Source organism: Orbicella faveolata, unplaced genomic scaffold (genome assembly GCF_042242905.1).
Source record: "Orbicella faveolata isolate gen_17 unplaced genomic scaffold, um_ofav_v1 contig_2, whole genome shotgun sequence".
Taxonomy (NCBI): Eukaryota; Metazoa; Cnidaria; class Anthozoa; order Scleractinia; family Merulinidae; genus Orbicella; species Orbicella faveolata.
In genome coordinates, this window is record NW_028301547.1 from 337,820 (window position 1) to 363,905 (window position 26,086).

Consider the following 26,086-nt stretch of genomic DNA (forward strand, 5'->3'; position numbering starts at 1 on the left):
CAGGATATTATTATTAGATCTAAAGCGGTGACTATTGACGACTATTCGTCATTATTCGCCACTTTTCGCGACTGTTCGCCACTATTCGCACTATTCGAGACTATTCGCACTATTCCAGGGGGCACTATTCGGGACTATTCGCTATTCCCTATTCGGGTTTTCCAGACACCCTTTCTTTGGAGGTGTTTCTCTAGTACGTCCATGTTGTTTACCATGATATATAACGTGGTTTCTGAATTCATGGTAGGCTTGAAGGACTTGTAGCTGTTGTTTTTGAACGTCTCGAGAATGTCGAGACGCTTGTCTCGAATATAGGATAGCTTCTTTAACGGTCGTCCAAACTCGATACATCTTGAAGCACAAATGTTCCTGTTGTCCCTGTTGTCGTTTTGGGTACCGAAAAAAGTTCAGCTATCATTTTCGGAAAGGCGATGAGATCTAAGGTTTTTGGGAAATGGACAAAAAAGCCCTAATAAATTCGAAAATACTCAAGTTCCTCTTGAATGACCGAACAGATAAAATCTTTTTAGCGCAACCTAAAATTAACCTACAGAGCTTTAAAAGTACTACAGATAGCCTAAAACAGCGTTTAAAAGCAGTCGAGAGAAAACGGTCGCTGGGTGCCCCTGAAAAATACGGTATGGAAAATCTGACTTTCGAAATCATTTCCTTAGCAGCTCCGTTGCTTAAAATCGACCACTAAGATATTTTACCTTGCTTAAATTTGCGAAAAAAACAAATTTTACGGAAATAAGTTGACAGTGTGTTCTCATGCGGAACTGAATGGTTCTTCTTTTAGGCCGCGTCCACGCTAAGCGGAGGAATTTGAAAGCGCGGGTTTCACCCTGAAAAAACGTCAAATGATCAGTCCGTCCATACTACGCCGGAAAAATCTGGAAACACAACAATTACCGGTCATTTCATTGATTTGGATTTGCGGTTAAGGAAAACTCTGGCAGAGAAATCACATTATTGCCGTGCTGCCATCGTTTTCGAAAAGCTCCGTTTTCACAATGTTTTCCACCCACACTAAAACGCAAAGCCAGCGTTTTCCAAATCCTCTTGTTCGAGGAGCGTTTCCGAAAAGCGCCCTTTTCGTGACGGATTAGTGTGGACGGCAGGCCTAACCGTAGAAATAAAGCTGCGTTTTCAAATTTCACCGGCGTACCTTAGTTCTCGTTCTTCTTTTGCTAGTTCTCGCCAATTCCGATTTTACAAAAAAAAATGCGTGCTTTGCATCATGGATCTTCTCCCCCTGCGCATGGTCACACGTGGATTTTCAACATGGCGTCTTGTGATTGTCCGAAAAAATATTGTTGTTTTGGCTCGTAATTGGTTCTCAAATCCTCTTTTTAAGGGTAACATTTTGAGGCCGATCGCATTGAAAATCAATATAGTTTTATAGGTCAAGCTTGTAAATGCAAAATGCGACGCGTTGGTGCCATAAGAAATCGGAAACAGACGTTGAAAGTTCTAAAAGAGCTTGATGCTTTCCCTAAAGTCCCTGAAAATTATCAACAAACTTCTGCTAGTGGTGGGTCTGGTAAGTAAATACTTCCGTAATCTTGCTTTCTATTTTTCTATCATGTTATAATGCTAATAATATTTGATCACCAATTTGTTAAAATGAAACCAAGTGCTTAATTTTTGCCTCTTGGCTGTTTCATACTTTGGCATTGCGAGGCCTGTGTTTGTACTATTTGTTTTATATGTTTGCGAATTTTCTGGTAGCAATTTTAACTGAATAGGAAGAATTCTAACACGCAGTATATGTTAGGATGAATATTAAAATGATTGTTGACTTAAGCTTAAATTCACCTTGTCCATAATTTTAAGCTGTAGGGCCTCAGATTAGAAGGTACTAATAATATTCTAATGTATACTTTTGAAAAGCTGTAGGTTATGTTTGCACTCCTGTGAATAGTTTTTGTGTGTATAGAATCACTTCAAAGAATAAATCTATCACCTTGGCTTCTCACAATACAAATCGTGTTTCCCTTGGGACACAATGAGAGCCAGTGAAGTGGACAATGTCATTTATTACTATATACTATTAATTTCATTTTGTCTTCACTTTGTTATTACGAAGTTTCTAAACTGTTTTTTCCCTTGCTTTTTAACAGTCTCCATCCTCATTTTTCTATTTATTGGAATTCTTGTGGTGTCTGAGTTCTGGTACTACAGAGCAGTGGAAACCAAATATGATTATGAAGTCGACACAGACACAGATAGGTGTGTACCAGTCATGGCTGATCGAAATATAATATTCCCTTTCATTCTCAGCACATAGTTGAACAAACAGATGATGAAAAAGAGATTGTCAACATCAAGTGACTTTTTTAAGAATTTAGGCTGGTTGTAACCTCTTGGTTTTCACAGAGAACTAGAAATCCGCATGAGTGCTCTACACACTCTTTGCTTGTAATGATGATCCTTGACATAAACTACAGTAATATAATTAGCACATACTCAGGTTTACTTTATAATTTATTAAAATACATTATTTAAAAAGGAATGTGGATGCATATGGCTTTATAATACCCCTTTTCACAGTTGACGTTTCTCATTTGCACTACAATATAATCAAATGTTGATGCGCGGCAATTTTGGACTGAAACTACGTAACTGCTGAAATTGCCTGACATACCTGCTGGATTTATTGTAATGCAAATGAGAAAAGTTTACGTCAGAAATGCTATTAAAATAAACTGTGCAGTGTACACATGTGAATAACACAATTTGATGTATTTATCTATTGACAGTAAACTTCAAATCAATGTTGATCTTACAGTAGCAATGAAATGTGAAAGTAAGTTTCTGTTATTCAAATACATGTCAATTTAGGTTTAATATGCACTGTACTGGTACAACTGTACATCTTTGACTTTTAGTACATTTTATGAGTTTTTACTGAAATTATGTAATCTCTATCACATATTGAAAATAAGTATGGTCAATTTATTGACTCAATAAATGAGTTTTAGTTTAATTATCTATTGCATTTGCTAATAATGTATGGTTTTAGTCATCGTGTACCGTGGCTTGCATCTATGCATGAACACATGATGCCGAAACATTCTCTTATTGGGTGTCAAAAGTGGCATGATTGGTCATCAAACATGTGAAGTTTAGCTGACTGTGACAAGAATTTTCGCACTTGAAGTTCAGCTCACAAAATGGCAGAAAGATTGGACATTGAAGACTTCTTCGGAGAACTTGACCCTGACCTGTGCCAATATGCATACACCTTTCACGAAAGTGGTTTTACTTCTAGTATAACCATGAAATATTGGCAGGAGCAAAACTTTCAGAGACTTTCTGAGTGCGAAAGTTCGTGTTACGGTCTGCTTAACTTCAAATGTTTGATGACAAATCATGCCAGGTTTGAGACCCAATTAGAGCATGTTTCGGCATCACGTGTTCACGCTTAGATGCAAGCAACAATATTTCTTGGGAGGAACCTAAGTTTACTGTCAAGCCCTGTGGGTTTTATTAGGTCCCTCACCATTTTTTTCTCTGGTTTTTGTATTGTAATAATTGTTATTTCTTTGTATCTTTCTTTAAAGGCAAATAAAAAAATATTACATATAAATAATGTTCTTAAAAAATCTTTCAGATATTGGAGCAGATGTCCTAGACTTATCGGGTTCCACATTAGAACTGGGAGATAAACTGAAGTTAGAGCCAGTAAGTTCATTTTATCCAAAAATCTTAATTTAAGCACAAAACTTGTCTAGACAAATTTATATAATTTTAGCCACTGTAACTGGTTGATTGATTCAATCATTTAATCTTATTTGACAGAGCTATTTCGAGCTAAGTGCTGATCAAAGTTCTTGGTTAAGGTAAGTACATTATTTCCTTGTAACTTGTTCAAAGAGTGGATATTACTATCCTCTGGATAAATCACAAATCAGTGGATAAGATTGTGTCCACAGAAAAAACTCTGCTATCAGCTTGATAAAGATGCATTTGGTGCAACCTATATGTTATGCAATGATCTGAAATTTTGGGTCAAATTCATGAATATGTTTTTTTTTTTTGGTTTGCAATTAGTCCATTTAGTAATCTGTGTAATATACTCTTATTAGGACTTGATGAAGTCTGTAATATTAGACAAGTATACATATAGCACTATGCCATACCGGTACTTCTCTTCAAGCCACTGTGCATTGCACAATTAAAATAAATTGTACTTTCAATTTCCCCTTGCCACACTTTTAACATTTTGTTGGAAGTTTGCTGACAATTCCTTACACCCAGTCATAAAATACTTATGAGTGGCACCATGAGAAGGATAATGAAAAGCATTCTGCTGCCTATAAGCACTGTTTCATTTATTGTAATATTACTGTTTTCAGCATGTTTAGAAGAATGCATGCTTTTATGGAAGGATATAGGGCTTTGAAGATCCTTGAGGAGTTTAAAGGTGACTTACCCACCTACATGCCTAAAAGGTCAGTAAACTAAAATCTGTGTTTTAGCAGGTTCAAAATACGGTGTACAGTTATATTTATTATTAATAAATCACTTTTTCCTGGCGGCTAGATGCAGTAGGTATGACGGTTCTGATTGGAAATGTTTAATAGGAATTTTAGTTTCACCAGAAGGATTTTCTACATCTGTTGAAGACATGACTCCCAGATTACAGTATGTCATGATTTAATGACAACAACAATATTAATTATGTATGTTTGTCATTTTTTGTACCATGCAGACAAGATGAAGAAACAAAAGATAAACCTTATGATGCATGTAGAGTTCATGGCTCCTTTGAGGTCAACAAAGTGGCTGGCAATTTTCACATCACTGCTGGCAAGTAAGTACAGCTTCATGCTCACTGAAGGATGTGGGACTTCCTCTTTGTCCCAGTGGAACATAGGGTGTCTACTGTAGTTCGACGTTGACACAATCTGCTCGTCGCTCTTTACCTCACCACAACACGTACCTACTGTAGATCTTGTCTAGATTCCTTTACAGGTCACAATGCCAGGCATTCGTGCCTACCTTTCATTACTTTTTTGTGTCACTGAATGTTATTACCAAATTGACGCCAAAATTTCAGAGCGTGAAATTCACCTCATACAGTCTTCTCATTGATTGTGTATTAACCAATCCTTTTTTTTTCTTTTGATGTTACCTTCAGGTCTATCTATCATCCCAGAGGACATGCCCATTTAAGTGCTTTGGTACCATCTGAGAGTAAGAACTGAGCATTTCTATTACTGTTTAACATTGCTGATGAGACCAAAAATAATTGTAGTATCATAGGTTATACTCTCTGTCTATTAACATTGAAATGTTAAGTGCATTTAATGCACCCTTTAATTTAAAACAGAAACAGGTTACTCAGAATATTATAGCTTATACATTGTAGCTTATTACATGAAAACATTCTAGATAACTTATCATTCAATTGAAGATATAAAAATGCCATAATTTATTAATTAAGTTGTTATTAATTCTTTATTAGTTATATTGTAATTCTTTTGGAAGACCTCAGATGTTTTTGTTTATTTTCCTTTATTTTGATTCAGTAATCTGCATGCAAACCCACTCATTAAGTTGTTGCTCTGATTCATGCATAAATTATGCAGCGCTGTGTTTACTGTGCTCTCATTACTGTCCACAGTATTCAACTATTCTCACAGAATTGATGTGTTATCTTTTGGTCACTGGGTACCTGGCTATATCAATCCTCTTGATGGAGACATTGTTACCACTGATAAACGTAAGAAGACAATCTGTTTTGTGATAGGATGAGCTCTGCAGAGTGTTCTGTACAGAGTGGTGCACTTCAGAGCCTAACAAGTGCACCTTGCTAATGTGGTGATCTTTTCACATGATTATAATATTATTTCTGCAAAATTACTTTGAGCCCTGTTTATTTTATAATTATGCGGATCAGTGGACATTTCCTGAGTAGCTTACAGTATGTGCAAATGATCACTGGTTGAAGCAGACCAACAGAATTTAACTAATATCCTCCTGGGGAGAAAGACACATTTAAACGCTTGTATTATGGTTATCTAGTAGTTGCTGCTCAAATAATTACCTTGTTTTCATTTTCTTATCAGACATGCAGATGTACCAGTATTATATTCAGGTTGGTTTTTGTGTAAAAATTGCATATCATAATAACTGATTTCCTACCTGCTGGTATCTACTGCTGAAATATCTGAAATATTTACTTTCCAAATGATTCTGCAGATAGTACCAACAACAATTAAATCACTTAGTGGTCGCATAACAAAAACAAACCAGTACTCAGTCACGCAAAGGGTAAGTCTGACTGCAATTGGTAACCATTCAATTAAATTGTAATATCACATGTTATGTATCAGTATAATGATTTGGGTCCAATTATTGGTCAAATTATGCTTTTCTTCAAGTTTATGAGCCTCACAACTGGGGATCAAACAATGATACAGTCGGTCAAATAATAACTGAACATTGTTAACATTGGTGTTGTCTTTGTACAGTCATGTATGTTTGTGTGTTTTTGGTTACAACTAAATAACACATGGTTCCATGTGTTATTTAGGCATGAGAGAAATTAAATCATCAGCAGTCTGTGCTACTGCCTGGTCCAGTTGAATAATGAGCAATCTGTGCTACTGCCTGGTCCAGTGTAATCTTCTGCTGCTCAGCCAATCATGATACTCCACTTTTCACAATGAACTTGTAATGTTAATAATTAAGAAATCGGAAACATGTCCTGTGTTTCTATCGAGTTACATGTATAGAAATATGAGTGGAAGTTTGGGAGAACGAGAAATGCTGTGGAAAGTTCTCCCAAACTTTCACGAGTGTTTCTATAACTTGATAGAAACACGGAGAACATGTTTTCTATTTCTTTTAGGAAACACCATGACAAAAAAGGAACACAACTTATTAACTTTGATTATCAAAATGTAAATTCTCTTTGCTCGCGCCATCATTACGTCAACAGCTCTTGCTAGTTCTGTGTTTTGAGTTACAGAAAAACGGTTTTTAACCATTCAGCACACATATTTGCGTAAGGATGTTTTCTAATCAAGTTTTTTTAATTAACCAATATACTGCATGACAAATTTTCATAATTTCTTTTAAGGCCATTACGTGTATTTCTTTTCACCAATAACTAGAAATGTTGAATTATTAGTGAAAATGTGATAATTATATCATTATTTTCAGCAGCAGTAACAATATACTGATTTGTTAGATAATTGATTATGATTTGTTGTAAAACACATGCAACAAGTGCATTAGAATTTGTCAAATTGGAACTAATTTTGTTTGTCAGATCCGAGAAATAGACCACAATGCTGGAAGCCATGGCATTTCTGGTAAGGAAGAAGTATAGAGTATACTAAGTGATCTACATGATAGTGTGGAAAGCCAGGGGTTTCATTAAGGGGTAGGCACCGGGCAAATTGACCGGCTTTGAGAACATTATTTGGCACGCTGTTTTGATCATCTAGCGAAAAGGTTTTCTTTCAAAGAAGTTCAGTTCTAATAGTTTTGCCTGCCTGTATAAACCAGTTGCCCTCCCACTGAAAACATTAGTGAAACCCCTGGGAAAGCAGAAAATGAAAGTACCTGACCTTAACACTAACTTTCTCGTCAACACATTACCCGGGGACAGCTTGAATTTTTACGTGTTTCTGACCCCTTGGAATTTTACCTAGTTTGTTTTTTTTTTTTAGAAGTGCCAGGGTTAGTGCATTGATAGTAATTGGTAATTACAATTGTGTTATTTTTTTAAGGAATTTTCTTTAAGTATGACATGTCGTCAATAATGGTACGAGTTGAAAGTCAACATAGATCATTCTGGGGTTTCTTGGTTCGTCTGTGTGGCATCGTGGGAGGAATGTTTGCTACTTCAGGTAAAATTCAGTTATTAAAACTTATTCACTCATGTATGATGCCTTGCTATAAAATGCTTTAGAGGATAATCTCTACATTTTATTCTTGTTGATAATTTGCTGTTCTTTAATGTATCGCTTTTAAACAAGTATCTAATATCTGTTAACTTTGTGTTGTAGGCATGCTGCATTCATTCATTGGCTTCTTGTTCGATGTGATAACTTGCCAGTTTCAGTTGAAGAAAAAGGATGAGAAAGTGAGTTTTAGTTACTGTATGTTGCTTCAGGGATGTCATGATTTCATTGCCAAGTTTTTGGGCACTTACTTGAGATACATTTCATTAAATAGATCTGGATCTAGGCTATTGTGTTGATAAAAGGGTTTGTTATAATAGTTACTATTCCTTCACTGTGTGGCAGGATTAAAGATCTGATTCAACAGTAAACATAATCTGTAGTGATTCAATGTTGGTTTAACCCATTTATTTCCTGAGAAACGAAGACCAATTCCAAGTATTAGTATGAATTATCAAATGGCGATGAGTGAAATAAGGAAATAATTTCACATGTATTTCGGGAAATTAATAGAATTTTGACAAAATGTAAGTGAAGTTATTTCCTAGCTTCACGAGTACAATGACAAATTACGCTTACAATCATGTGCTTTTGACTTGTTTATTGTATGAAGAAATTTTGCACCAAATGTTGCCATGGCAATTGTGTAATTTCACATGTGAAGTTATAAATTAACACTAAAAATTTTTCACCAAAATTAAGGAGTAATTTGTCACCCATAGTATTAACAGTATACCATATCAGACAGGACAATGGTCACAAAAAAATGTCAAGTAGCTTGTTGTTTTTGAATGTGTACTTATAAAACTAACCAGTTTTCTAGAAAAACCTTTTAATATCACCTGTTGTTATTCTTATCAACTTTCAGCCCCTTACAATGTCAGAGATCTCTCCAGGAACATCTGTGATCCAACCAAATGGCTTGCCTTCTCAACAAACCCAACAAGGCCAAGATCCTGTTGTCAGTTTCTCCCCCGAGGGAGTTGACCCAGGCGTGAACATTGTTTCACCAGGCAACGTTGGTCTTGAAGATCAATCACCAGTGATAGCATAATACAGACTACTTTTAATAGCCTGAAAACATTTAGTATTTGTATCTACAAGTTTGAGAATGGTTTGATATGAAGTTTGCCATAAGTTGACCTCTTTTCTTGTGCTTAAGAATTCTGATCCAATATCAAACAAGTTAGTTTTGGATTGCTCAAATAGAAGAAAATAATTTATGTTGTTCCCACCAACAGAAGACATAGTTACAGTATTTATTAGATTTATTAACAGTCTTTGGAGCTGAGGTCATCAGAAACTTTTAAGCAGCAGAAAGATTTGTCATCAACTACAGTTTCCAGTCAAAGGCTTTTGGATTTCCCTTCACAAAATGCCAGATTCTAAAAGCACTTTTGGTGGATTTTGGATTTAGCACCTTGTGAAACAGAAACCCTTTTGTCAATAACAATTCTCAGCAACAAGTGAAGCAAATTAACGCAATCAAAAAACAAAGCTGGAGAGCAAATACGAAGGCAGTGCACCAGTTGCCTAAATTCCTGGCAGTAATTTTCACTGGTTACCTGAGCTACATCTATGGCAGAATTCAGTTGAGATGATCTCATCAGAAAGAGGAATAGCACTTAACATGACATTTACATAATTTGATGAATATTATCACTGATAGAGACTGGGAAAACTACAGTAAGTGTACATTTGTACATTCCACAAATTTTTTCTTTGGCAAAAAAAGTTGTAAAGTACTGTCTAGTTTTTTTAGTTTGGCCAGTATGTCAAGTAATACAAAGGTACAGTTTAAACTAAATTATCTGACGTAAATGTTTGTGGTTCAGTTTTAGCCATAACAATTTGCTAATGTCCTTGGTTCTGGGGTATGGGTGAAATTGAACCACGCAGACACAAAACCCAGCATTAGGAATGCAACGTGAACATAGACTCACTTGAACAGCAAGTCCATTTCCCCAGTTAAGTCTTGTAACTCTTTGTTTAAGGGAGAATCTCATTAATGTACTTATTGACACGTGTTTACAGTTCTTACAAGTAACTGTTCAGTACAAAGTTTTAATACATCATGTACAATCCAAATTTCAACATAAGTCCCTCTTTTTGTGCTTGTTCACACTTAGTCAGAGACAGCCTGAACTAGACTATTTTACTCTTGTTTGGGCCTTACCAGTGTATCTAATTGCATCTATTTTCTTATAACATCACCACATTGTGTTGATGTAACACCACATTACTAGAACCAACATTAAAACAAATTTAAAAGTAGCAGGACGTCTTGTAGCCTTAGAGTATATGGGTATGATTGCCAGCCACTGTTTGGCAAAAGAACTCCCCAATCCTCTCCAGCAGAGGAGGAACAGGATGGGACTGAAGGGAGTGGCAGAAATTGAGCCTATAGAGAACACCGCCAGATCATGAAACAGCTGCTGCTATTTCCTCTACCCGTACAGTAGTTTCTTAATAATTATCATTTTCTCTTGTTCTTTAACATGTTTAATATTGTGGTTAGTTTTATCCTAGTCCATTAGGAGCCATCTCTTTTGCTTGCTTCTTAACTCTTTCTTCATATTCCATCCGGCTTTGGCTGCAAGTTAAAGAGAGTTGATAGTACATGTAATCAGGAAAGGAAGCCTTCAACTCCATAGTTGGTTGGCTGGAGGGGGTTGGGTAGTGTGGTAAAAAAAAAAATGGGAACCTGAGCTGGGGCAGAAACAGGATTTTAAAGAAAGGGGGTTTGAGATACTTACCAGGAAAGGCAGTCCCTTGTAGGGGAGTCTGGGGTCATCCTCCCCCAGAAATTTTTTTATCGTCCTCGGCAAATCCTCGGCGAAGGGATTTCCAGCAATCTGAGACCAAGTCAGTTTGTTGTAATGTCCCCCCAAACTCCCCTAGATCTCCTTAGCTGAGTTCAAATGAATGATTATGGTAATTTACATGCTGTGTCCATAAAGGTGTAAACACCAGTTACATATGGAACATAAAGAGACAAATTCCAGTGGACTGTCTTGTATGTAGAGTTATTACCGGTAATATTCATGGGAGACAAATGATTTTCCTTACCAATAAACTACATAAGCTTCTGCCTGAGCTGGGTCCTGGAAATTAGGTTCACCTAACAACAGCTGAATACCGAGGAGTACCTGAAAAAATATTATTATTTTAGCAAACATTGAAAGCATACTATGTGTGTCCAAAAATTAATTATTACCTCTTTAGCAGTGATTTGTGGCTTCCAGCCTTTACTCTTGTCGATCAGTGACAAGGAAACTTTGCCGGAGGGAAACACATTTGGATGTAAGATGACAGGATTGAACACACCTGAGAGAAATAAGACAATTATCTTCATTAAATTTTACTAATGACATAACAGTTGACACATCAGGGACAGAGCACAGAGCTACATTTAGCCAGGACATATAACGAACAAACATGCATGTAAAATTGAAAAAAAAAAAAAAAGAAAAGAAAAAACAGTGCATGGCATGAACTTGTGAAGAACTTGTTGGTTATTTACATGTACATGAACTTCGGCACCACCTGACGGATCTTGAAAATAGGCTCTTCAAGGTTTTCAGCTAATGACAGTTGTGTAGTTATAACAAAATATAGCTTGAGCCCCTGGAAACTTACATTTAGGAGGTGAAAATGGGTAATCTTGGGGAAATGACAACTCCAGCTTGTACATACCTCCTTCCCAAATGGTCTAAGTGAAATTAATACATACAGGAAAATAAAAAGATTGAAACAAAGAGAAGTACAATGTCAAAACCTTTAGCTCATAGAAAATCCAGTGAGTAATATTAGGTAATGGGGAGAAAGAAATCAATAGACAATCAAATTCTAAGAGTAAAATAACTATTTTGAGATCACTAGTAAAGAGGAGAGGAAACCAGCATTTGTCTGGCAATAACTGTGCTATGGTAATAAAATTAACCCACAAATGCCTGAAGTTATGTATTTGAAATATGTAACCTACCTTTTTAGGTCCTGGGATAGCTATGAAAGAAGACATATTGCTTCTGTTAGTAGCAATCTGGTGATTGTAAACATACTTTGACATTGGGCCAAAGTGTCCCATGCCACCACAGCTTATCCCCATTTTAGTAGCATCTACAGTGGCAGATCCAGACCTTGAGCTAATGGGGGGGGGGGGGGGGGGGTTGCTTGCCCTGCTGGCTTTTCTTCCTTCTGAAGGGGGGGGCACCCTCGGGCCTCTCCCCAAGATCCATCACTGATCTAGTAACTAGGAGTACAAAAGTGAAAACTGTACTTCTAGTTCCCCCTGGATGGAATCCTATCCCATAAGATCTAATTACAACTCCCAGACTCCAGCCTACACCGACAGTTACTCCAGCTGATGCCTTGGTGCTTTGGGAATAGGCCAAAAGATGAAATAGCTGAATTAAGCCAATGCACAATGGCAAATATTATGATTTAATTGTTTGTTCCTGTTAGTCTCCTAGCTGTTACTATATAAAATAATTTTCCATATTGGGGGGGAAAAATCTGGAATCTTCAATAGCAACATGGAAAAATTTATTGAGCTTAATAGTTACCACATTGCCATGTAAGCCAGTCGATTTCTTCATCGTCCTTCTTAACTGGTTTCGCGATGAAATCCTAAACCAAAATTCAGTAAACATTCAGACTTAACAAGAAGAGCTTAAAATTTGATGCCCTCTTGTTACTAGAGCATACAGAGCACGCGAATCGAATTCAGACGTGCCATATTTCAGCATCCTTGCTTGATATAATAGTCTTACAGACTGCAGTGACAATCGCCTCAGAACAATTAAAAGACGGGCTGATTAACAACAAACCTTGGGGTGATTGTGTTTCCAGGCTTTGTACTCTTCTTTCAGTCTATCGACTGGATCCACGAGTTGTACTCTGGCTGCCGCCATTTTGAAAGTAGGCGCGCTTGAATCCGCAATGCTTTTGGTCAGTCGTTTCACAGAAATGAGGAAACAAAATGGCGGCGGGTTCTTTGTCGTCGTTTTGCGCAAGAAGTCTTTTTATACTTCCTTCTCAGAAATTGCGATGCTTCTGCACTCAAGGAGATTCACACACCATTCATGTCCCTGTGATGCTGAAGGAATGTCTCAGCTTTCTAGCTCCTCGTGATGGACAGGTAAGTCATGAAATTTTCACTGCGGGTTACGGCAGATTCGTAACTAATCTTTTCACTTTTCCAAGCTTATCCATCGCGTAATTTTCTTTTGACCAGAAAGGGAAATACTATCATGGTTATTTTATATCTAAACTAAAAGCTCTGCTAAGGATAGTCATATGGTTTATATATCCATGTGAGGGTAAGGCAACAAAACATCTTGAACTCCATATTACAATGTGTGATTGTTGACGTCACAAAAAGATGTCGAAAAATAAAATCCTTGTAACATACATAACTAATTCAACTGCACTGTTTCTCTACTGATCAGCCAACATAAATCGGGGAGGGGCGGGGGAAGGGATAACTCTACGAAATTTATAGTAATTTCTAGTTTATTTTCGATGACCTAGTATTTCAGACCGAACCAAATAGGTGATACCCTATTCCAGACGTCCAAGTGGGTATCTGTCTCTAACATCGATCCTGGCTAACCAGGAGGACTGAGTACCATTAATATTGTCGTTTACAAAGCATGTCCTATTTGAGACCAACTTGGTCAGAATTTTTACCCTATTTTACACCAAAATGGCTTTAAAACCATACCATTTGGTGATGAACATGCCCATATAGCAAGTACCACTCTGAAATAATTGATCGCATACTTTTCTCTCAGCTGTGTCAGAATTTTAGGGTGCATTCCTTTGGGTGATCTGGACCAGGATCAGTGATCCAAGTCGCTCAAATCATGGTACATCAATGGAACTGGCAAATCCACACTGGTTCATCAGCGTCTTTGATGCGCTATGATCCAAGTGATCTCAGATCACTGATCCTGATCCAGATCATTCCAAAGGAATGCACGTTTAGTCAGACCTCCATAGCCATTAATTTTCTTGTATGTCACAATAGTGATAGAGTAATCCTAACTATCAAACTAATCTGGAGTAAAAAAATGTGTACTTTCTTATTTACTATTGCAGATATTTATAGATGCAACATTTGGTTCTGGGGGACATAGTGCAGCAATCCTTTCAAGTGCAAGCTGCAAAGTCTATGCTCTTGACAGAGATCCAAGTGCAATAGAGATAGCAAACATTCTTTCAGAGAGACCAGAATTTAAGGGAAAGTTATTTCCCATTTTGGGAAAATTTAGTAATATCTACAAACTTCTTCAAGGCCATGGAATTAAAAATGAATCTGTTGATGGAATGCTTCTTGACATTGGTGCTTCCAGTGTTCAATTTGATGATCCAGACAGAGGGTTTTCTTTTTACAAAGATGGTCCACTTGATATGAGAATGGATGTAAGAAATATCAGCTGTGAAAGAGGTGATAAACAGCTTCTGATGACAGCCGCTGATGTGGTCAATTCTATCAACGAGACAGAGCTTACAGCTGTATTAAGGCAATATGGACAAGAAAAGGAAGCTGGTTGGTGCTTAATATATGCTCTTTGTGGTGACCATTAGGTTCTGCAATTTTTCCATGATCACCAGACCACCTTACTAACTGACCAACCACGTAATTCACCCAAGACATCTTCAAGTTTAATACATCAGTACATTTCTGTGGTTATATGGGGTTCTGCTGTTTCAACCCACAGATTCTCCTCCCTAGTCTCCACAAACACATTACTGACCAGCTGACAGCTATGCTGGATTGGCCAGTAGCCCAACTGGCTGACCAATCAAACAATTGGCCAAACAACCCGGCAACTCCAAGATATCGTCAAGTTAAATCTACAGTTTCAACTTACAGATTTTTCTTTCTAATCTTTGCACACACTCAAACCAACTGACTGACTAACTGACACCTGTGCTAGATTGGCTAGTTGCCTTACTCGCTGACCAACCAACCACCTGGCCAACCAACCAAGCAACTCCAAGATATCATCCAGTTGATTCTACAATTGCAACTTACAGATTCTCCTTTCTGGTCTTCACACACACTCAAACCAACTGACTGACCAACTAATGTCCATTCTGGATTGGCTAGTTACCTGACTGGCTGACCAGTCAGCCAGCCAGCTCCAGTATATCATCAAGTTGATTTTACAGTTTTAATCTTTTAGTCTCTACACATACTCAATTGACTGACTGACCAACTGGCCATTTTAGATTGACTGCCTGACTGACTGACTGACTGACTGACTGTCTGTTTGACTGACTGACTGACTGACTGACTGTCTGACTGACTGTCTGACTGACTGACTGACTGACTGGCAGTCTGACCAGGGAGGGGGGGGGCACTCTAATATAAAAGGGATAGGGGTGCTTGTCGTACCTTTTAGGGGTTAAAAAAGCAGTTTTGGTACCTTTTATGACATTTAGCCTCAAAGGTTCACAGTGGAAGCTTCTGTGGTACCCTTTAGGGTATTGAACTGAAAAAATATGACAGGAGATGATGTGTTATGCAAAGAGTTGGTACCTCTTAGGGGAGAAAAATATTTCAAGCCATGCCCACAAAACAGGATCTTGGTACTTCTTAGGGGTTCTTTTCAAAATTTCCAAGGAGCACCCCTGCCCTTTTTATATGGCAGTCTCTCCCTGCCCCCACCCCCGCCCCTGGTGTCTAGCTAACTGCCTGGTTAATTGACCATCCAGTCAACCAATCAATCATCCGACATAACTAGTTTTAGAGACAATTCCTGTTAATTCCTCTGTCCGCCCTAGTCTCCATACATACCTACTGCCTTAGGGACAGGGAAGGGAATTTTAAAGTTCATACAATGTTGTACTTTACAATTCTCCTTGGTAGTGAGTTTCTTTACTCTCATGACTTGCAAGTCAGTTGATGTTTGATGGTGCTGTTTTGTGTTCACTTCAGATATGCTCACCTAACCTTGTTCTATTTTTGTTCTACAGTTCGTATATCCAGGGCTATTGTGCGAGCCCGAGGGAAGATGCCAATACTTTTCACGAGACAGTTAGCCGCCATTGTAACGGCAGCGGTACGCTACAACAGAACCGACAAGTTTTCTCGTAACCTCCACCCTGCGGCAAGAACGTTTCAAGCACTGCGCATACTTGTAAACGACGAGCTCAATGAACTTCAATGTGCCCTGAAAACGGCGCACAAACTGCTGCGTCCTGGAGGGCGTCTTGTAGTCATTTCATTTCATGCTCTAGAAGACTCTATCGTTAGACATTTCTTCAAAGAAGCCAACTCCGAGGTGAGCTACCTGCGATCAAGAACAAAAGTTGCAGGCAAGGCGAAAGCGAGCACGTGGCTTCCTCTTCATAAGAACGTTATTCATCCGTCAGATGAGGAAGTTTACCTTAATCCACGTTCGAGATCTGCTAAACTACGTGCTGCAGCTAAAGCGGACAACTTGGTTCTAGATTTAACTGAGCTTACAACCTTATTAGACAAGAACTCTGGGCAAACGTTTTATAACGGTACAACACCTATTTAAAAATCATCTTACTATTCAAAACTGGTGTACTTGGCGCTAGTACAACTCTTTTTGTTTTAGTTATGAAATCTTGATCTGTGAAATCTGTTTATGGACGAGTCGAATGTATGTAGCTCAACACATATTTATGAAGAGTATAAAAAAGGCAAAATAAGCAAAACACTCTTCGTCAATTTTAATTAATAGTTTTGCCATTTTAACAAAGTGTGCAAAACTATAAGAGGGAGAACAAACGAACGGAATCGAGAATTAATTCAGAACAAATTAATATTATATTTTACTACCAAAACAATGTATGCTTTTTGAAATGTATTCAATCTATGGAATCCTATGTCGGTTTCAAATCTTTTCAATAAACTGTACAGTTCTGTTAGTATTCTCGATTGTGTTTTGCGTTTAATATATTTTAAGCAGTTCCTATCTTAGAGAACTACCGGTAACTGATAGACCACACTTCACATCTGCTGGGGTCTGACTATCCTGTTACTAACTGGATTTTCTTCGGTCACCCTTCCCCCTGTCGGGACAGTTAAGTTTATCATTTTCTTTTCAAATGGTTTGTTCATTTGCGGTGTATACAATTAGCAAAATAATGCAAAATTCACAGACCAGGCTGCTTATCAATGAAGGAATCCAGCACATTTTACTCAGCCAGTTAGTAATCTCTGCAGAAATCTCTTTTTGTGGGTTGAGTTAGGTCATATCGGTTGCTTGCCCTGAATTTTCCAGGCAGCAAGGATTCCGCTGAGAACGAATCTTTAATGGACAGATTAGTTGGATACGCCTGTTTTGAAGACCTTTCCAGTGAAAGACAATGTTACCGGAAGAAATGTGTCAGGTTGCTTCGTCTCGGCACGGTGCGCTATTCTGCATCTTGTAAGGTAGCCTGCGAACAGTCTCTCTTTTACCGAAAATCCGTAGGGGAAGATAGTCTGTAGCAGGTTCGCGACTGGGTTACAGGACGCGGTCTGGGGTGCGGTCTGACTCGCTTTGCCCGCCTTCCTAACGTTTTGCACGCTGGCTTAGACGGTTCGCTTCGATCTCTGAATTTTTTTTCTCCCCCACCTGGAACCTTACTCCAGGCTACGAGAAAGAACGCGAAGTGGCCGACGAACAGAGGGTAGTAGCAAGGCCGCGGACCTCGATTATCGCGGGCGTCTAGAAATGCTATTTCGCTCCTCACGGCTTCGTCGCTCTTCCCTCTTGCGTTCTTCCCTGGCGGATTTTCGAGCAAAATTCGATCAATTGCGTGCTACAGTGCACGCGGATCACTTTAAAGTTTACAGCTCAAAGAACTGTACGAATCATTGGTGATGTTAAAATCAGAACAGGACTCGAATTACGAAGGTACTATTTTCTGCTCTTATGGTTAAATGTCGACTTACACGGTTCCTTATCATGCTTTATATGGAGGTCTTAATATATAGATACCATTCTGGTTTTATACCGACCATAAACCAATGAATAGTCTCTCGAGTAAAACTGGAGATAAGGCTCACACATTTGCCGTTCTTTATAATATCGGTCCGTTTCCCGTCAGACAGGTTTCTTCGAGAGGTCATGTGCCCTGTCATTATCCAGCATGATGTGAAGTTTATATGAAATAATTCATATATGAACTGCGGTAGTAGATGAAAGTGAGGAATGATCATCGCAGTTAATTTTCCAATTTAAGAAATTGGAAAGAAGAAGCCTGAAAAACTCAGGGCTTCAACGGGATTCGAACCCGTGACCTCCGCGATACCGGTGCGATGCTCTACCAACTGAGCTATGAAGCCACACATTGGGAGCGAAGTCAATTAGTTGAGTTCATATCTTCCCGTGAGGAGTGAAATGATGTGAAGTTTATATGAAATAATTCATATATGAACTGCGGTAGTAGATGAAAGTGAGGAATGATCATCGCAGTTAATTTTCCAATGATTTAAGCAATTGGAAAGAAGAAGCCTGAAAAAATCAGGGCTTCAACGGGATTCGAACCCGTGACCTCCTCGATACCGGTGCGATGCTCTACCAACTGAGCTATGAAGCCACACATTGGGAGCGAGGTTAAATTAAATTAAATTGTAAAATTAACTGCGATGATCATTCCTCACTTTCATCTACTACCGCAGTTCATATATGAATTATTTCATATAAACTTCACATCATTTCACTCCTCACGGGAAGATATGAACTCAACTAATTGACCTCGCTCCCAATGTGTGGCTTCATAGCTCAGTTGGTAGAGCATCGCACGGGTATCGCGAAGGTCACGGGTTCGAATCCCGTTGAAGTCCTGATTTTTTCAGACTTCTTCTTTCCAATTGCTTAAATTGGAAAATTAACTGCGATGATCATTCCTCACTTTCATTATCCAGCATGTTTATTTATTCAGTGGTTCCATGGATCCTTTGGTATTCAGGTGTTGCTTAAAGGTCTTTACAGTGACAGACATGTTGAAATTTTAAGAAACAACGCAACGTTTTTTAAAAACATGTTTCAACATAATCTTCTGTCATCTTCAGTTTAAATTACAAAGTACAGAGTTGAGTATATATTGTGCGCAAAATGCTAATTGACCATATGTAAGAACAAAAGGAAACATGACAGTGCAAAATATTACAAAGAAAGTTTTAAATTAACATGATAAAGTTGATGATTTAGTGTTGGTTTTTCCCAGTGAACATGAATAGCTTCTTTTATCTTAAGCTGGAAGATATACTAGAAGAGATACCGAAACAGTCATTGGAGCATGAAGTGCAGCATTGCTGACAATTTTGTAAGTGTTTGAAAATGTGAGAGGTCCAATCACTGAACATATGCACGTGGAAAAAAGCTCTCTTTGTAATATTTTACACGTTCATGTTTTCTTTTGTTCTTATATAGTCAATTAGCATTTTGCGCACACTCTATATTCAACTGTGTGTCTTTACAAGAATGAAACCCATGTAGCGAATTAAAACTAATGTATGTTGACCCCAGCAAAACAATTCTTGGCTTGCACTGTCACGCAATCCTGACGCAATAAAAAAATTATTCGAAAACCATTTAGTGGATAAAGTCAAGAAACTCTGATGTTATAGGAGTCTGTGCGTCTCCCCAAACCTCAGATATTCGTCGAAATATTTAGCACAAATTTACTGAGCCCTGTATGAAGCCGCCATGTTGGTGTACCTCCGCGGTACTCCAACATTGCGGCAGCAAAATAGTGTAAACATCTGGAACTTTACTTTGGCTATCTAGGCGACTGATTATCTGTACTAAACAAACAAGCATTTACATAAGCACTTTTCCTTATACTTAAACATCTGAATGGGCTATAAATCACGAGTTAAGTATATGTTTTTCGACAAACGCGTTCGTAGCTCTATGTCACGCACCGCCTTAACTGAAATTCAAAATGTCTCGCTTACTTGAGAAACGCTAAACAACAACAACAACAACGACAAAGGCTAAGGAAAATAGACTGAAACGTTTATAGGCTGATATAAAGACCTTGACTCATTTCACGCCCTAAAGGTCTGCAAACGAGTAAAAAGCTATTTTAAAATCGATTTCAAGAAATGCAATCAAAGGCAGAATAGCTTGAGCACATCGATTCGATTGAATTTCATACGACTGCCTGGGTACACACAGCAAGGCGTCTAGTTAAACTGGAGATGACTGACAGAAGATTCTGTTGAGACATGTTTTAAAAAAATGTTTGGTTGTTTCTTAAAATTAAAAGTATTCAGGTGTATAATTATCAGTAAACAAAAGGGCGACAACAATATGAGAACCAGAAATGTCACGCAAAACCAGATTGCCACAAAAGAATTAAATTAGAAACATCAATGCTGTGACCGACAGCCGGTCACAAAATGCAACAAAATGACCGCCAGTCTGATATTTTCTCAAGTTTAAGGAATCGAAGGAACCGATCATATCTAAACAATAAGTTACTGGTCGTCTGAGAAGTGCCATGTGATCCATGCAGAAGCTCTCTTTAACTTTAACTCTTTAAATTTCTCATTTCAGAAACTAAAGGCATTACGATGGCCTTTGCCATAGGCTGTGGAGTTGTAGCAATAGTTTTGACGTTATTGTGGAGAAAACATAGAGCCAGGAGAAAAGCTTTCCAAAAGCAGTATTCCCGTGATAAAGGACGCCCCATGGGTCTAATAGAGGAAATCTTGAGCGTATGTCATGACGTGGACGGAAAGCTTATTCTCGCCAACACTCTGGTTCTGAGATCCAAGAAGCCAATCACAGGTCCGGTGGTGAGAAAGGCAATGGAGCTGCTCATGAAGAGACACCCTATGCTGCGCATGTGCACCAAAAAGGCTCAAAATGGAGATTACTACCTGCAGAAAATGGCCAATGCTCATGTGGATTTGCGAGAACTTGATACCACCGACTGGAGGACTGTGATGGAGGACAGTTTGTTGGAGAAATTTGATGGAGATAATGGTCCTCTTTGGAGGGTAACTTTCCGCCCAATGCTAGATATGAGCCAGTTACAGAAGAAGACATGCCAGGCATAACATCATATCCTCATGAGTGCATCTGTGTGCTTGGATTTCATCACACTGTAATAGATGGGCCATCTTATGCTAGAATGTTCGCAGAGTTCATGAAGTTTGTAAGTAAATTACTCAACAACGAGGAGCCAAAAGTGACATCAATGCCCATGCTGCCTCCACTGGATCTATACATGGATGAAGTGATCCAAGGTAAATGGTACGACTATGTTCTGCAACTTGTGTTGGAAATATTGTGCTTGATACCTGGATTCTCTGGATTTATGATGAGCAGAATGTTTAGAGAGGAAAACGCTTTTACCAGGAAACATGGTGTGGAAATCCAACGAAATCCGCACATTCAACCAAGAACAAAGATGATTCCCGTAGAGTTTACAAAGGTGGAGACATCAAGTTTGCTGAAGATGTGTAAAGAGCACAAGGCTACCGTTCAGGGGGCTGTCCAGACAGCAGCTGGTGTTGCCATGGTTACTATGCTGGAGGCAGACGAGTACGAAGTAGAGTCCAATGTCACAATCAATATCAGACCCTTCTTGAAGTGCAAGGTACCTGATGACTATGCCGGAGTATACTTTCTCGGCCTGAAATTTAAAAACGTAGTCGAGTCATCACCTGATGCTGACAGATTCTGGAGCATGGCTACACAAGCTTCTGATGATTTCCATGCACAGCTGAACAAGAAAGAACACCTAAATATGTTGCCGACCCTGAAATGCCTGTTTCCAGTATTAATAGATGGATTCCGGAGGAAGGCTAAGGATGTGAAACCTAGTGGACGCGCTGAACAGCTGGTAGTCTTCACCAATCTCGGCTATGCAAAGTTCCTAGATGGATCTCCTGAAGATGAGGTCATACTCCGCGCCAGGTTCGGCTGTTCAGCAGAACATCAATATGGGACCATCTTTGGCAATAACATTGTTACTTTCAATGGCAAACTGTTTTGGACTGTCGTTTACTTCAGCAACATCGTAAATGATTCCACGGCCAAGAAATACGCTGATTTGATTAAAGGAACTATTCTGAAGGCAATCAAGGACATCAAGGACTAGAAACAATCTTCGGCCAGTCCAGTGATTACAAACACTTCTGGTGTTCTTGCCGTATCAATCCTTGGTTCTATTTTTCTCTTTGTTGATAAGCGCTAGCCTGAGATAAGTGTTCCATCTATTGACCTTCTATCTGTCACTGAGACTTAGGATCTTATTTCTGATAGATTCACAGCAAAAGGCTTGTTATACAAAAAAACATAAATCAACTAAATGAATTACGAAGTTAATAATCTACATGTAGCAGTGTAATATCTTGTGAGTTAAGCATCTTTTTACGAAATTACTGTACTGTTTCGTAACGAAGGCGAAAAAACGCCACACGAGTCGATTAACGTTTCATTTAACTTTATTGGGACATTCAGATCGAGAGGTTATTTCGATATGCAATTTTCAGAGCTTTCCTCAGATTCTGTTCGTTTCATAAACGACTATTAACTTCGAACACATTGAGTGGTCTGCCTGTGGCGAAACTGTCTTATTTGATTCATTGAAACTGAACGATTATTAAGAGCTACTCGATGAGCTCTTTGATTTTATAATCACTGTCGACAGTATTCATTACTCATATACTCCTCCAAACTGCTCGTATAGAGTTCGTAAACATTTTAACTAGTTTGTATTTTCTTTTGTTTACTTGTTTATTAATTAATGTACTTTTATGTTATTTTAAGAGTGGGTTTCCTGTAAAGTAGCTTTTTAGCACTGAGCGGAGTGGTCACGTTTTATAAAGAATTACATTACTTTTTTATCTACTTTTTTTTACTCACTAACGTTATTTTAACATGCAGAACGATGTGGATTTAGAGGGGATTTCTTGAACGCGATCTACAGAGACCACCAGCATTTCGTATTTTTTCTTAGTCCGTCGAGCGTGCAGCGATAGAACGTGTGAGAGGAAGTGAGGGCGAGAAAGATTGGTCACCAATATGGCGGCGACCGTGTTCTCAAAATCGGCTCTTTAAAAAAAAAACGTTACCGGGCTATAATATTGAACACGACGTTTATTTCTGTCTGTTCCACAGCCTGGTAGGGTTACCTTTAAGTAATACAATACCACACAAAGTTTATTGTCAACTCCCCATGGGGGCTTTTCAGAGACAAATGATAAAGATAATTACAGTGGAACCTCGATTTAACGAACCTCTATTTAACGAAGTCCTCGATATAACGAACGATATTCTATGTCCCGGCCAAAGTTACAGTAAAATGTATGGAACAGAACCTCGATATAACGAATTCTTCGATATAACGAACATAACTCGGAAGCCCAAACGTAAAATCTACCTCGATATAACGAATTACAATGTTTCCTTGTTTACATAGACAATTTTCTGTATAACCTCTGTGTTGCAACATTTTTAAATCGCTCCTCTGAAAGTGTTGTTCTTTTGTAAACAAAAGCTGCGCGTCTGCTCAAAAGTGAAAATAATTGATGCTAAAAGAAACCATGCTTAATGAATTGCATCTCAAAACGCGGCACTTCTGGGTGACGAAAATTACATTGAATTACTTGACAGAAGTCACATGTGTTACAAATCAATCATTAACTATGACCTCGATATAACGAACATTTTGGTCGTTTCCCCTCAAATTCGTTCTATCGAGGTTTTCGATATAACGAACCTTCGATTTAACGAACAAATTTGGCCGGTCCCCAGCGACTTGGTTAAATCGAGGTTCCACTGTACATAAATACGCAAAGATTATCGATAAACAATTATTGAAAAACTGGTTACATATTCAATTTATGACGTTAAAAATTGATTTAAGAGGAAGGCTTTCATTTTACGTTTAAAAATGAAAAGACATAGTGAGATGTTAAGTATATAAGAACTGAACAATTTTTGCTTGAATTATTGACAACAAAAACTAACGGTGCATGCCCATGTAGTTACGTGACAGATCCCAAAGGGAGGCTAATATTGTACGTGTCACAGTGCCCGTTAAAACAGAATAGAGTCACAATACTCATATTCCGTGAGTCGTTCTGTGAATTGGTCATCGACCGTTATAAGCGTAATGACGGATCAGGACTCAAAATACGAAGGTATGTCAACTTTGCTCCGCTATTTTTTTGCCGACTTGATCAAGGTCACTTAAGAGGCCCTGCGCCTAAGAAACGACCGATGATTTCCGGCTAAAAAATAAAATCGGCCGATTTTTATCTCCCAAGCAGAGGTTACCGAATACTATTTAAAAATGAATTTCTTTTGTTTCAGTTTCGCTTTAAACCAAAAATATCGAGCCACAAACTTTTTCCGTCTGATAGCAGCAAAATCAGGCCGAAAATAAGCCCCCGCAAAAAACTGTTCAGAAATTACTATCGCAACGCAAAATAATGAGAAAACTACACAGTGTTGAAGAAAAAGGCCTTTTAATGCAATATCATTCGATAAACATCAAAAAACTGCCGAAGCGATTAGCAAATAAAGTTTCAAATATTGCATACTAAATTAGATGGAGCGTTGGAACTGATTTTAAAATAATTATTTCTCAAAAGTTCAACGCTTTTGAAAGTAATCACAGTGATGAATAAGACATTGGAGGGATATACATCACGTTTCTGGAAAAACATTTTTCGGCCAAAGTATATTGACTTTGTACAAAGCGTTCAAAGTTACCGTGTTTACCGTTATCCTGCTACTTCGGCGAAACACTTCTCTTTTGCCAATACGGCCGTGGATAGCGTGGTAAACGCCACTTTAAACCTTGCTAGGCATTCAAAGACCATCCTGAGTAGAAGAACGTAGAATTAAAAGAGAAAGGAAGATGAAAAATACGCAGAAAAAGAAAATAACTCGAAATTACCATCTGCTAACGAAAGTTGAATCTGGAAAATGTCGTGGCGTGACAGCGGCCATTGACGTCATTTGTCACGTCAAGTCGCAAGAGCGTGGGAAAACGAGTCTGCAATGTCCTTCGGGTGGTCAGCGGCTAGGGATCCAGTCGTGACCCCATAACTCAGATCACGCTGCGGCCAAAACGGTGTGGCGGTTGGGGAAGTATTTCTTTTTCAGTGACCATCTTTTGTGAAAAATAACATAACATTGTTCCACTAAACGTTTTCTGGCCGGGAAAAATTGTTTTCCTACTTGTGCATTCGTTTGGATTCCGCCGCTATTTATTAATGACGTCAATGGCCGCTGTCACGCGACGACATTTTCCAGATTCAACTTTCGTTAGCAGATGGTAATTTCGAGTTTTTATTTTCTTTTTCTGCGTATTTTTCATCTTCCTTTCTCTTTTAATTCTACGTTCTTCTACTTAGGATGGTCTTTGAATGCCTAGCAAGGTTTAAAGTGGCGTTTACCACGCTATCCACGGCCGTATTGGCAAAAGAGAAGTGCTTCGCCGAAGTAGCAGGATAACGGTAAACACGGTAACTTTGAACGCTTTGTACAAAGTCAATATACCTTGGCCGAAAAATGTTTTTCCAGAAACGTGATGTATATCCCTCCAATGTCTGATTCACCACTGTGACTGCTTTCAAAAGCGTTGAACTTTTGAGAAATAATTATTTTAAAATCAGCTCCAACGCTCCATCTAATTTAGTATGCATTATTTGAAACTTTATTTTTTAATCGCTTCGGCAGTTTTTTGATGTTTATCGAATGATATTGCATTAAAAGGCCTTTTTCTTCAACACTGTGTAGTTTTCTCATTATTTTGCGTTGCGATAGTAATTTCTGAACAGTTTTTTGCGGGGGCTTATTTTCGGCCTGATTTTGCTGCTATCAGACGGAAAAAGTTTGTGGCTCGATATTTTTGGTTTAAAGCGAAACTGAAACAAAAGAAATTCATTTTAAAATAGTATTCGGTAACCTCTGCTTGGGAGATAAAAATCGGCCGATTTTATTTTTTAGCCGGAAATCATCGGTCGTTTCTTAGGCGCAGGGCCTCTTAACACTGTGATCAAACTCTGTCAGAACCCCGGGGTCAGAACCTGTGAACGACGGAGTTCGCCAAGTGCCATCCGCTCTGATGAATAAAGCTTCAGATCGATTCAAAAGTGGATGTTAGCGTTCCGCGGGTTAAATCGAAGCGGAGAATATGTACCAGCAGGATGGATCACTGAA

The 26,086-nt window shown here is 38.4% G+C and overlaps 3 protein-coding genes, 2 long non-coding RNA genes and 1 pseudogene across 6 annotated transcripts; 4 read left to right on the forward strand and 2 right to left on the reverse strand.

The window, feature by feature from the left end:
• The first annotated feature begins 1,257 nt into the window (after positions 1-1,257).
• LOC110063614 (endoplasmic reticulum-Golgi intermediate compartment protein 2-like) lies at positions 1,258-10,196 on the forward strand. The gene is made up of 15 exons (XM_089290284.1): positions 1,258-1,543; positions 2,124-2,232; positions 2,763-2,809; positions 3,617-3,687; positions 3,805-3,845; positions 4,362-4,457; positions 4,718-4,819; positions 5,147-5,202; positions 5,633-5,731; positions 6,078-6,106; positions 6,211-6,282; positions 7,286-7,328; positions 7,749-7,868; positions 8,028-8,104; positions 8,791-10,196. The coding sequence occupies exons 1-15, from the start codon at positions 1,426-1,428 to the stop codon at positions 8,974-8,976; spliced, it is 1,266 nt and encodes a 421-aa protein (XP_089146410.1). The 5' UTR covers positions 1,258-1,425; the 3' UTR covers positions 8,977-10,196.
• LOC110042845 (SUMO-conjugating enzyme UBC9-like) lies at positions 9,950-12,906 on the reverse strand. The gene is made up of 7 exons (XM_089290285.1): positions 12,752-12,906; positions 12,488-12,551; positions 11,908-11,927; positions 11,562-11,634; positions 11,140-11,249; positions 10,992-11,071; positions 9,950-10,515 (listed from the first exon to the last, which is right to left on the reverse strand). Exons 1-7 carry the CDS (start codon positions 12,833-12,835, stop codon positions 10,443-10,445), a joined length of 504 nt encoding a protein of 167 aa, XP_089146411.1. The 5' UTR covers positions 12,836-12,906; the 3' UTR covers positions 9,950-10,442.
• LOC110042843 (uncharacterized) lies at positions 12,904-16,840 on the forward strand. Its single transcript, XM_020748223.2, has 3 exons — positions 12,904-13,062; positions 14,025-14,475; positions 15,909-16,840. The coding sequence occupies exons 1-3, from the start codon at positions 12,904-12,906 to the stop codon at positions 16,457-16,459; spliced, it is 1,161 nt and encodes a 386-aa protein (XP_020603882.2). The 3' UTR covers positions 16,460-16,840.
• A 768-nt stretch (positions 16,841-17,608) lies between these two features.
• Positions 17,609-22,762, forward strand: LOC149111543 (uncharacterized; annotated as a pseudogene). Its single transcript, XR_016207429.1, has 2 exons — positions 17,609-17,806; positions 20,459-22,762. The product of XR_016207429.1 is annotated as an uncharacterized LOC149111543 (transcript).
• A 1,350-nt stretch (positions 22,763-24,112) lies between these two features.
• On the reverse strand, positions 24,113-24,882 carry LOC149111544 (uncharacterized). Its single transcript, XR_016207441.1, has 2 exons — positions 24,819-24,882; positions 24,113-24,742 (listed from the first exon to the last, which is right to left on the reverse strand). It is a non-coding gene; the product is annotated as an uncharacterized LOC149111544 (long non-coding RNA).
• Positions 24,883-25,080: 198 nt separating this feature from the next.
• Positions 25,081-25,653, forward strand: LOC149111545 (uncharacterized). The gene is made up of 2 exons (XR_016207442.1): positions 25,081-25,199; positions 25,279-25,653. It is a non-coding gene; the product is annotated as an uncharacterized LOC149111545 (long non-coding RNA).
• The last annotated feature ends 433 nt before the right edge of the window (positions 25,654-26,086 follow it).